General features: G+C 37.6%; 2 protein-coding genes across 3 annotated transcripts in view; both read left to right on the top strand.

The window, feature by feature from the left end:
* Positions 1-4,400, top strand: part of dennd5a (DENN/MADD domain containing 5A) — a 45,689-nt gene extending 41,289 nt beyond the window's left edge. For both annotated transcript variants that reach the window (XM_083558056.1, XM_083558055.1), the window contains 8 exons: positions 303-424; positions 516-661; positions 1,607-1,725; positions 1,814-1,995; positions 2,083-2,165; positions 2,264-2,387; positions 2,527-2,695; positions 2,926-4,400. In XM_083558056.1, the coding sequence (XP_083414182.1) occupies positions 303-424; positions 516-661; positions 1,607-1,725; positions 1,814-1,995; positions 2,083-2,165; positions 2,264-2,387; positions 2,527-2,695; positions 2,926-3,109 (1,129 nt within the window). In that variant the 3' untranslated portion in view covers positions 3,110-4,400. The remainder of the gene's footprint in view (positions 1-302; positions 425-515; positions 662-1,606; positions 1,726-1,813; positions 1,996-2,082; positions 2,166-2,263; positions 2,388-2,526; positions 2,696-2,925) is intronic.
* A 1,267-nt stretch (positions 4,401-5,667) lies between these two features.
* sinhcafl (SIN3-HDAC complex associated factor, like) lies at positions 5,668-9,948 on the top strand. The gene is made up of 6 exons (XM_083557818.1): positions 5,668-5,837; positions 7,385-7,524; positions 8,034-8,133; positions 8,209-8,323; positions 8,527-8,677; positions 9,456-9,948. Exons 2-6 carry the CDS (start codon positions 7,397-7,399, stop codon positions 9,649-9,651), a joined length of 690 nt encoding a protein of 229 aa, XP_083413944.1. The 5' UTR covers positions 5,668-5,837; positions 7,385-7,396; the 3' UTR covers positions 9,652-9,948.
* The last annotated feature ends 2,350 nt before the right edge of the window (positions 9,949-12,298 follow it).

Here is a 12,298-nt window from a genome sequence, read left to right as displayed (position 1 = left end):
AGTCTATAGCTTCTGAGTGGATATTTTATTATTATTATAATTTTTTTTACTTTAAACCAAAAACTTTTAATCTGTTCAACGCAGATGAAGATTTATAAGATGTTAACGTATCACCTAAGAATGTAGGAGTCTTCCATTAAAAATGGAAACACATTGTATTATTAATGAGTTCATCAGGGTAAACTGGGTCATGCTTGTGCAAGGATTATTTTGAAGTGTCTTCTTTCCACTTTGGCAGAGTGTCTTTCAACATGCAAAAACATGCACGTTTCACTTATCATTTTCTCTTTCTTCTGCTGCAGGAAGCTCTATAAGCGATACGCCTTTCTGCGCTGCGATGATGAGAAGGAACAATTTCTTTATCATTTGCTGTCTTTCAACGCCGTCGATTACTTCTGCTTCACAAACGTCTTCACCACAATAAGTGAGTTGCAACGCAACGCAACATCACACAACCACCTCAGCATGCCGGCCTAGAGTGCGTTCTAAATCGTCTGTTTTTCTCTGTCCTGCAGTGATGCCATATCATGTGGTAGTCATTCCTAGTAAGAAGCTGGGTGGCTCCATGTTCACAGCTAACCCCTGGGTGTGTGTGTCCGGCGAGCTGGCTGAAACCGGCGTACTCCAGGTGCCAAAAAACACCCTGGAGATCACATTTGAGGTGAGGAATATTATATAATTCTGTTTGGACTTACTTTTCAGAAAATTCGCCATGCATGAAAGGGTCCAGCATTCCAACCCACATTGACATCAGTGAGACTGTGTGCAAGTCTAATCATGTGACCTTCATTCAGCTGCAGTGGTGCATTCCAGTGACTCCAGGCAAATCCTTGTGCACCTGGCATAAGTGTATAATAGCATTCGGAATATCAACATCTCCCAAATATATGATTGGAAACTGCCTAGATTCCATACAACCATAATTACACAGTAATTACACCCAGCATCTGCCACAAAATTATTTTAGTGCAGGCAGGGTGGACTGGGTGGAGTAGAGTGGCAGGAGTGATTTGTGATAGAAGGGTATATGCAAGAGTGAAAGGGAAAGTTTATAGGACTATGGTGAGACCTGCGATGTTGTATGTTTTAGAGACAGTGGCATTGAGTAAAAGACAGGAGGTAGAGCTGGAGGTAGCACAGCTGAAGATGTTGAGGTTTTCGTTGGGAGTGACGACGATGGACAGGATTAGAAACCAGTTTTATTAGAGGGACAGCGCATGTAGGACGTTTTAGAGTACAAGGTGAGGGAGGCGAGATTGAGATGGTTTGAACATGTGTAGAGGAGGGACATGGGGTATATCGGTAGGAGAATGCTGACGATGGAACAACCAGGAAGAAGGAAAAGAGGAAGACCAAGGAGGAGGTTTATGGATGTGGTGAGGGAAGACATGCAGGTAGTTGTTTTGAAAGAGGCAGATGTGGAGGACAGGGGGTATGGAGACGGATGATGCGCTGCAGCAACCCCTAATAGGAGCAGCTGAATAAGAAGAAAAAGAAGATACTAATAATATATGCAAGCTTGTCAGCAAACAATGTAAATATTTTAAAGGTTGACATTTGCAAGTGGCTTAATGGTGTGATCCAGATTTGTAATTTCTCTTCTCAGTGTCAGAATCTGGGCAAGTTGACCACAGTGCAGATGGGCCATGATAACTCTGGACTGTACGCCAAGTGGCTGGTGGAGTGCGTTCTGGTCCGAAATGGGATCACAGGACACACTTACAAGTAAGAATCAGGTTTGGTAATACAAGCGATAAATGTGACCTGATGTTTAGGACAGGAGATATAAACGCCCTTGTCTGTTTGTGTTCAGGTTTCCATGTGGCCGCTGGCTAGGAAAAGGCGTAGATGACGGCAGTTTGGAGAGGATTCTAGTTGGAGAGTTGGTCACTGCAGGCTCAGAGAATGATGACAGAATGTGTCGCACTCCTCCCATGCAACAGTCGCCTGGGATGATGCGCAGATTTGTTACCATCTCACCAAACAGCAAACCAAGTGAGTACCATCCTGACAAGCATAAAATGAACCCTCTTGCTCTAACAGCCTGCCACATGAGTATTATGTATTTTGTTTTTTTGTCAGAACTGAACACGGGACAAATCCAAGAGGGGGTCGGAGAGGCAATTAATGGAATTGTAAAACACTTCCATAAACCAGAGAAAGAGGTACTGAGTAATAGATTTTTTTTTATTATTATCTTTGCCAAGTAAAGTAGATTATGGAGTATGTTTTAATGAGAAGCATTCTCTCGGTCTGATTTCAGAGAGGAAGTTTGACTCTCCTTCTCTGTGGGGAGTACGGTCTGGTCTGGGCTCTTGAGCAGGTGTTTCAGCATGGCTTCAAGTCACCGCGTCTTTTTAAGAACGTCTTTATTTGGGATTTTCTTGGTAATAAACATGTTGATTCAAGACATTTTTTTCCTGAAAATAGAAAATCTAATATGTGTTTGAAGTCATCAAGAATGTCTCTGGAGTGAATAGCTAATAACTAATGATGTACCATTTCTGTATGATGCTCTCACTTCAGAAAAGGCGCAGATTTATTTCGAAAGTGCTGAGCAGGGTCAGGTAACTCAGGATGAAAACTATCAGACAAGGGTGCGCCATTTCTGCCGCTTCATGCGCGCCATCAGCAGCACTACCAGAAACATCGGCAAAGATGGAAAATTCCAGATGCTTGTGTGCCTCGGAGCCAGGTTAGTCAATAATCTCGTGTAGAATGATGGAAAAACTTCCAACAAACGAATACAGCTTTCCCTTTGTTGCATTCTTCTTTCATAATTTCATAATGTTTTATTGTGGCAGTTGTGTCCTCAGGCTGATAATCAGTGTTACTGATGTCAAATTCTTATTGGTTTCAAACCACCAATGATTGACCCATTTCTAGTAATGATTAAGCATCTGCTCTTTCTGTTATCTCCTCCAGAGATCACTTGCTTCACCACTGGATAGCTCTACTGGCTGATTGTCCCATCACTTCACAGATGTACGAAGACATGGCACTGCTAAAAGACCGATCTCTAGTGAACTCTTTGATCAGAGTGTTACAGACTTTGCAAGAATTCAACATTACTCTGGAGGCCTCTCTCGTCAAAGGAATTGGAATATAAAACCTTGCCCTCCTGCTCCTCCTCCTCTGAAGAAGAAGAAAGACATAATCCAGGCAGATCAGCGGGGACCATGGACTGTTTTGCATTTGTTTGTTTTTTTTGTTTGTTTTTAACATGAAGAGACTTGAACAAAAGGACAACACCTGGCTTACATTTAAGCTACTGTCACGTCTGCCGTATATAGAGTGCAATGAGCCTTTTCAAAACACGTCATTATTTTTTATCCTCAAAGCTGTCGCTGTTAGACATTTTACGATCTGTTTTGTATTACGATTCCACCTGTATAGCCCACCTGCGCTATACTGATTTAATCGAATGCTCAATATTTTCATTGCTTTTGTGAACTCCGGGCGACAGCTGTAATTAAAAAAGAAAAGAAAAAAGGAGAGCAAGGAAGAAAAAAGGGTAATATATTTTCGAAGAAGAGCAGTATTATTTTGATATGTCTGTGAAGTTGCTTGCTCTGTGGTCTATCTAATCCATACTGTCACAATGCAGAGTGAAAAGCAAATGATGTAGAAGTATGCTTTATAAGTAAAACTCATGGGAAACTCATATTTTAATTAAAACACACACACACACACACACACACACACACACACACACACACAGAAGGACGAGAAATAAGTTGTTGTTTTTTTTAACCAAGGGACTTTATAAATCAAAATGTAGTATGCAAATCTCAATGAGCACATGCTGAGATTAGATATTGTTAGATGATAGGGTTCGTAACAAAAAGAATGATGAACTGTATTTTATAAATAAGAGAGAAAATAAATAATTCAGACCCTAAACATATTTTTTCCCCACTTAGCTCACATATTTTCATAGCCAGACATTTTCTCAGATCTCAGTCTCACCACTGTATCCCTGTTAGCTAAAGTATATCAGTTCATCATCTTTTTTAACCCTCAGGTCTGCACATCAGCCGGTGGTCGCATCCCAGAGACATTACAAAGCAGCACGTTTTGGGTTTTATTGGCCTCCATGAAAGCCCCCGAGCTCAGCGTCATTTGTTTCTGCTATGCAATATTCACATCTCCATGAAGCCACCACTGATATACACTGATATCAGTAAACTGTTGAAATGGAGGCTTCGTCTAGATGCTGTAGTGTAGCACATGATGTTTAGTCCAGAAGCTTCTGAGGTGTTCTGGTAGTGTCCACACCAAAATGCTCTAAATAATGCATCATTTGTCTCTGTACATTTTAGACAGGACTGTGTAATGTAGTGTTTAATAAGTGAGCAACAGTGTACAGTGTATAAAATGTATTAAAAGTCAGAATTCCATGCTGGCATTATGGCTCTTCATTAAAGTGTAAATGATTCAAAGAAGAGGTTAATCATTTTTTTTTTATTGTCATGATTTTTTATTGACATCAGTACTGTATACATATCAGTGTATACAGTAATACTTTATTTGTATGTAATGTGAAAACATTATTTTTTTTCTCGTAATCCAACAGGATTCCAAAGCACACCAGTAGTATCAGATGCCCCATGAACAGTTCTGGCAAGCTGTATAACAAAAATAGACTATTGCACCTTGTATTCATATCTATATTTGTATAAGTTTACAACACTTCAACTCCACATTTCTTGCTGAATAATGTATTTGCATTTAGTATCAAAGTACTGCTGATGCTGTAGTAGTTACAAAGTGGTTGTTAAATCCACCAGTATTTAATCCTCCATTTTGATGGTGCCCAACAAAATGATGAGTCAGTCATTTCATGGTTTCTCAACTATTATTATTATTATTATTATTTATTTATTTTTTTTACAGATTTCAAAGCATTTGTGGGAAAACTGACAAATGATTTTAGTTTTTTATAATTTCTTTATTTACGTTCTTGCACAGACTGCTGTCATCTAACACAGATAATATTTATATGCCTGTACTGTTGTGATGGTCCCACTATGCCATTTATCCATGCACCAATACCATCGTTTAACAATTATTACTTGCCACTGGCATTGTAATGTGTATTTGTGTGGAAACTTTATCACTTCTTTAAGCCTTTTTTCTACAAGAAGTGTGTATAAACAGCATTGCTGTTATCTAGTAAATATGTCAGGTGTCTCTCTCTCTCTCTCTCTCTCTCTCTCTCTCTCTCTCTCTCTCTCTATATATATATATATATATATATATATATATATATATATATATATATATATATATATATATATATATATGAAGAAGACTACTGCAGGCCAAATAACAGTGTATACTTTTCTGTATATTTTATTTCAATGAATAATGAATGGACTAAGTTTTCAGACACAGATCAGGAGGCGGATTGTTTATACGTGCAGGAGGTTGGTGGGATTGGTTGGAATACTGACGCAGATACACAGAGGAGACTGATTTCGCGCTCTTTTGGTCGCCTTTGCAAAAATAAACAAGACGCCATCTACGCTAGAGCAAAGCATTCTGGGAAAGCGAGTCCTCTTTCACGGTCGCTAACACGTTGCTCAGCGCATACACGCCTACATCTCCCGGGATGCAGCATTCTTAAAAGGCGAAAAGAGCTCACCGATTGGCGGACTTGAGGTTTAAACTGAGGCTCAGACGCGCCTTATATGGACTTCCTGTGAGCCATGACGCCGTTTCCCCTTGGTATTTCTATGCAAATGAAGCACCTCCATTCATGTGCGTGCGGTCCGTAGTAGGACATGCGCAGTGCGGAGGAGTAAAGCGGACAGAATTTGAAGAAGTTTCAGACGGTAAGCTCTTTGCTGTTGTTTTATCGGTGCGGAGTCGCTAATAAGCGGCGTGACACGTGCACGAATAATATTTTTATTGCATTTGTACGCCTGTTTTTTTATTTTATTATTATTATTGCAAGTTTAGCTTGCGCGTTTAACAATGGTGCACGAAGCCGCGGCGCGTGGCATGGCATGGCAGCATGCTAACAATAGCTAACTCCTGTCCGAGGACAGTGTGGCGCGCGATGTTCACGGGGAAAAGTTGAATAAACAGCACAGACCCGCGTTTCAACAAACGTTTTGACAGGGAGGCCCAGTTCGACACATTACGGAAGGAGCGTGAACATTCGGGCTTGACGAGGATTTGTCGTAAATACGAGTTTAAGAGGGAGAGAAAGACGCAGGTCCTCCCACTCGGTGTGTGCGTGGTTTTTGTCTCGCGCGTCCATGAACACGGAATGCGTTAGTTAACTATACTCGCTGCTTTCACGTTTAAAATAGTACGCGAGTATATAATTGATTCCTAAAGACCCGCATTTACACAAATCGTAATATATCTGCGTTTCCTGACTGCACACTGACGCTCCGTGGTTTCGTGTTTAGAGATGCAGAGGCTCTTTACAGCTTCACACTGCAAAAAATCCATTCAAGATGCGCGCGCTTTAAGGTGAAGTCCTGCACGTACACACGCACGCGCTTGGATAATAGAAATCCTAATAGAAACACAGGGTTTAGTCTGGTTTTGAAATTCTATCCGCCTTCCCGCTTAGAAACTCCCTTTGTCCTTATTTACTTTCGGTTTTGTGAGTTTGATTCTGGGAAATGAAGCTGTTTGTATTTTTTTTGGATGCTTTCATTTTATTTTATTGATGCTTTTTGAGCGCGAAACCCAGATTGTTTTTAGAAATTACTAGGAGAAATATTAAAACAGGGCTTTTGCTAATCTGAGTTTCTCTTCTCTTTAGGTAAAATCTTTTGATGTGGGCTAGTTTCAGAAATTCATGCCTTAGTGAAGAGCATGAAAAATGTCTAGGAAACTTTTTCAGACCTGGAGAAAGTGTGAATTCATCAAGATTTTGTTTTTGAAATTTAAGTCGTCTGAATATGCAATTTAAAAATCTATATTTACCATCTACGTATTTCTGCAAATCTTTTGGACAATGTCCATTGTTAAGAGCATTGTGCAAATGCAATTTAACCCGAATGATGTCGGAGCAGAGAAAAATATGCATAATTTTTCTCTTTCAAAAGGGTTTCCTCAAAGTTTGATTTTATATATAGTATAATATCATTTATAATAATTAATTTAAAAGGGATGTCTATGGACAGAATGAATGTCTACCAATGTAAGTACCAGGCTAGCAATGTAGATTGGAATGATTTTTTAATTTTTTCTAATAAATGGGATATTCCCTCTGTTATATAAATATACTTTTTGTGGATTATAGCATTTTAATGTGATTGGATTTTCCATTTGGTAATTGATCAGTTATGCACCATGTCTGTGTGACTTTTTAGATTTGTATTAATTTACTTGCATACTTTGGTTTTAAATGCAAATGCAGGATCAACCAGAGATGTTTGGATTTCATAAATCCAAGATTTATCGCAGCCATGAAGGCTGCTGCATTTGCAAGACCAAGTCCTCGAGTTCCCGGTTCACAGACAGCAGCAGATACGAGGAAACCTTCCGCCTCTGCTTCGGGTGAGAATTACTCCTGTGGAATCATTAACCTGTAATGTAGATGTTGTTATTGTTTACTATTTACATTTAACTTTTTATTCATTTGTATCACAGTGCAGCACTTTCTCTTCTGCATAGGCACTTTGTGGTCTAGTGGTAGCTTGACACTTTTTGCACGAATTTGTGCAAGTGTTTAATGTTGAGTTATAATACTGCTTGAATAGGATTTGTTACTTTTCATTGTGTTTAATAAGAATGATGGCCCATGAGCAAAATAATCAGTATGAAAGACTCCAGGTAACAAGTTACAAGTGAAGGAATACGGTACATAAAAAAAAAAAATATATATATATATATATATATATATATATATATAAAGTAGAAATCAGTCTGATTTCCAGCCAACTTAATTTTTACACCAGAATCAGTCTAAATGTGTTTATAGATAATAAACAACTGGACAGTTTAATTTGAGTATTCTGCTCAATACTAACCAATTTGCTTTGTTCTCATAACTGTTTGTTTGATAGTTTATCTGAAGATCGTGTTGGTGACATCTGCAATGCCTGTGTACTCCTCGTCAAGCGATGGAAAAAGTTACCTCATGGATCTAAGAAGAACTGGAGTCACGTACGTATCTTGTTCATTAAACTTGCAAAGTTAAACTTTTTTTTTTTTTTTTTTAAACTGTCTTTTCTTTTTAAGGTGGTGGATGCAAGAGCAGGACCTGGCTTCAAGCTGACAAAACCCAAGAAAGTGAAGAATATTGACGGGAAGAAGAAAAGCAAGCTGAAGAAGCTCCACAAGTTTAAACGGCAAAGTGAGTTCAGTGTATAATGTCTAATCCGAATCCTTAGTGTTCATTTAAAAAATTGTGGGTTTAATTTTACCTCAGTGTGGGTTTCAGCTTACTAGAAAAATCTGTTATTAGACCTTGAGTTATTTTAATGCATGCATAGTGTTTGGCATATGCACGTGACTGGTTTGTTTAATTTGTATTTTTTTTTTCCCCCTTCTTCCTAGATTCTGATGCCCACAGCACTACATCAAGCATGTCTCCCTCTCAGTCTCCCAGCCACAGTAACCAATCAGATGAAAACTCAGACATTGAGACCAAGCAGAGGCGTCCGACGCCAGCAGGCTTCTCATTTCTTGACCTCTCCTACTGGAAAAGGTAAAATGCCTTTCTTGTGATGAAATTATGCTTCTTCTATAGCAAATAGAGAAAAAATTGAATAAAATCAAAAACCTTTAAAAAAAATAAATTAAAAACTGTAGTGGATACTAATAGCAGTCAGTTAAGCTTTGGTTCACATATGTAGATGTATGTTTGCATGTACATGTGTTGAGCAGTTTAAGTGAGTGGCATGAGCACAAAATGCTCGGAATTACATCACATAAAAAAAAAAAGTGTCAGCCAGATGAGGATGGGTTCCCTTTTGATTCTGGTCCCTGTCAAGGTTGTTTTCTAATGTAGCCTCAGGGAGGATTCTCTTGCCACTGTGGGATAAAACTTTCTCATGCATGACTTCAAAAGTTGTATTTTTGTAAATCTTATTTGCAACAACGTGCATTGTTAAAAGCGCTATTAAAGTTGAATCAAGTTTAGACACTGTGATGTTGTATTCGTGTTCTTGAAAGCTTCTCCTGTTAAGTTCCTCCTCATGACTCAGTTTGAAGTCTGCTTTGCTTTAATTGGCATTTTGTCTGTTACCTGGTATGACAGCATGCACTAATCTTTATACGTCATATTACATCATAGTGTGTGTAGTTGTAATGCCTGGCATCAGAACATTTTCATGGCAATGCATAGTTTTGAGTTGAGTCCTTTCTATTGGTCACTCTCAAAATCAGGGTAAAATTAATTTGTCAGTATTCACAAAATGTTTACCTCATACTTTAATCTACAGCATTTATTAACTATTTATTTATTTCTACTTTTACATCTGCAGACAGAAAGTGTGCTGTGGCACTATATACAAGGGGCGCTTTGGTGAAGTAATCATCGACCCTCGCTTCTTCAAACCCTGCTGCACCCCGAAACAGCAGCAGCAGCCACCAGCGGTGACGTCACCTGCCCCAGACTCCTCATGCCCTGCTGACACGCTGCCATCTCCTCTCGTAGAGGATTTGAAGGAGGCCTGGTGACTTCACACCCCCCCACCCCAAGCGTCTCCTCAAGGCTCACTCGCTTTGTCTCCAGTGGCAGACTCTATCATTCCCACAAGACTGTATAAATTCCAAGTCTTTTTTTTTTTTTTTTTTTTGGTCCCCCATTTGTTATGCTTTTCCATTATTATTATTATTATTTTTTTTTTTTTTTTTTTTAACAAACAAAAAGCTATTAAATGTACTGCGGGCATTAGGAAATATTCATAGATTCAGGACAAATTGACGGTTTAAGACGTGTAATCAATTTTGTATTTTTTTTTTTATATATATATATATATATATATATATATATATATATATATATATATATATATATATATATATATATATATATATATATATATATATATATATAAAATATATATTTTTGGCACTGTAAAGTATTTAGCATTTTCTAGTGCTTTGTAAATATTTTTTCCCTAATTCCAGTGCATCAAAAGCCTCCTATCTGGCTTCTAGTTTCCTGTGTGTAAATTGAGTTATTATAAAGTTTCATGAAATATGGCATATTGCTGTGTCCCTGAGGTTGCATGTGTTGATGAAATGGTTATTAGAAATGTTTTTTTTTTTTTTTTTTTTTAAACAAATCAGCTCCGCCATGTCTACAAGCTCATTTGGTATGGATGTGCTGGTGGAGCGGGCAGTTTTAGAACATGCTGTTTTGGTTGGTGTGGTTTAAACAGGGGATGATTTAATAAATCACTCGGTGAATATAGCTCAGTATATCCATTAAATGCATGCGTGTTTAAGCACACATTCAAGGTATCTTTTATTAACAATAACAGAATGCAGGCCATAAACCTTTTGGCAGTCAATCCAAAAATAAACGTGCATGCTAATATTGATATTTGAAATAATATTTATTATAGCATGCCATGTCAGCATGTGCTAAATGCATCTTAGGTAGTGTTGGTTAACATATAGTTTGATTGTGATTTTATATTTAAAAATATTGCTCAATAATTATCACTACAGATTTTAACAGCATTTGTTGATAGTGATTTTAAAGAAGCTGTATGTGTATTGTAGCTGCTTCTAATTCTATTGTAAATGTACAAAAAAACCCCAGCAATAACTGAATGCATCATGATAGCGTGCAGCTTTTAAATCATACAATGTGACGGCTTTTCGCCTTTGTGCAAAAGACGGGTTTTATTTCTACTCAGGCAGCTTCTAATCCGAAGTAATGGTGTGAAGAGATTCACGTTGAAACGACACGTTTAAAATGTTTCATTTGTGTGAAATAAGAAATTACTAACACAATAATTCATTGTATTGGAATGAATTAATAAACAGCAATAGCTCTCTGGTTTCCAGATCAAACAGCTGGCTATTTACATAATGTCAAGGTTCAGGGAAACTATTTACTTGGTACATTTGCAGTCACTGTTAATGTGCCTTATGAGAGATTTAACTGAACATAAATTTGTCTTTTCTAATTTATACTATTTATTCAAACATGTCTGTACAATTGATGCTGTAAAGAGGTTTTGTGCACTTTTTTATACATTTATAATGTTTTCTTTTTACATATTTTTTAATCTTGTCATTACATCAATTCAATAAATCTTTGTATGCAAAATCATTTTTGATGTCGGGCCTCTTTTTTCGAGATTAAATGGGTTTATACGTAAATTGTGCGTAGGAGCATTTAAATCTTGGATCTTCTTTTTTTTTTTTTTTTTTCTAAATTCTAACCAATTAATTCCTCAAGTCTTTCATTTGTCTTTTGATTTTGACCTTTTAAAGGTGCTCCTTTTAAGAGATGAGTCAAAAGAACATTTCGTTTTGTCTTTCTGACTTTGCTTTCAACTTATTTTTCATTTTGAATTTGATGCCCCCATGGGCTCATCAAATCTGTTAAGCTAAATATGAGGAAAAAATTTTTTCTAACATGATGTGGTCTTCTGTTGTAGCTCTTCCACCTCAGTATGTGAAACGATGTTTATTCTGATGTGCTTTTATGCTCACTGTGGTTATTTCCACATTCCCCAGGATGTCACATTTTGTCCCATATAATGTTTGATGTAACATTAATTAAGGCACTGTGCTGCTGCTACTTGAGATGCTGATTGCATAACTGCATGAATGTGTAGGTGTACACATGTTCCTAATAACATATTTATTTATTTATTTATAGATCTGTGAGCTCCTGAACAGTCTGTGGTGCTATTTGCCAGCTTTAGATGCTTCAATACATAACATCCCATAGGTTCCCAATTGGTTTCTTGTTTGATGAATGTGAGCGCCACTCAATGAAATCAGTGCCTTCCTCGTCCTCAAAAACTGCCTACACACTCTGTCCACATGAGGGACCATTTCCCAACAGTGCAATAGATTACAAGCTGTAGCACATGATTAGTCACCTGACCCAGTATCCAGTCACCTGATTACTAACTCAACTCAGCACACCTGCACCTGGGTCTAATCACACACTTTATCACACACTTTTTAAACACACCTTCGCACACACACTGTAATATTTAGTCTAAGTCATTTCTGTTTGAAATGTGTTTGTTTTTATATACAATTTAATTTCTTCTCTTTAAAAATGATATTTTCTCGTTTTTGAATGACATTTGTGTTATTTTTGCATTAATAAAATGAACACTAGCCTCATTCC

The sequence above is a fragment of the Silurus aristotelis genome (assembly GCF_946808225.1).
Source record: "Silurus aristotelis genome assembly, chromosome: 13".
Lineage (NCBI taxonomy): Eukaryota > Metazoa > Chordata > Actinopteri > Siluriformes > Siluridae > Silurus > Silurus aristotelis.
This window is presented reverse-complemented; position numbering and strand designations above follow the sequence as displayed.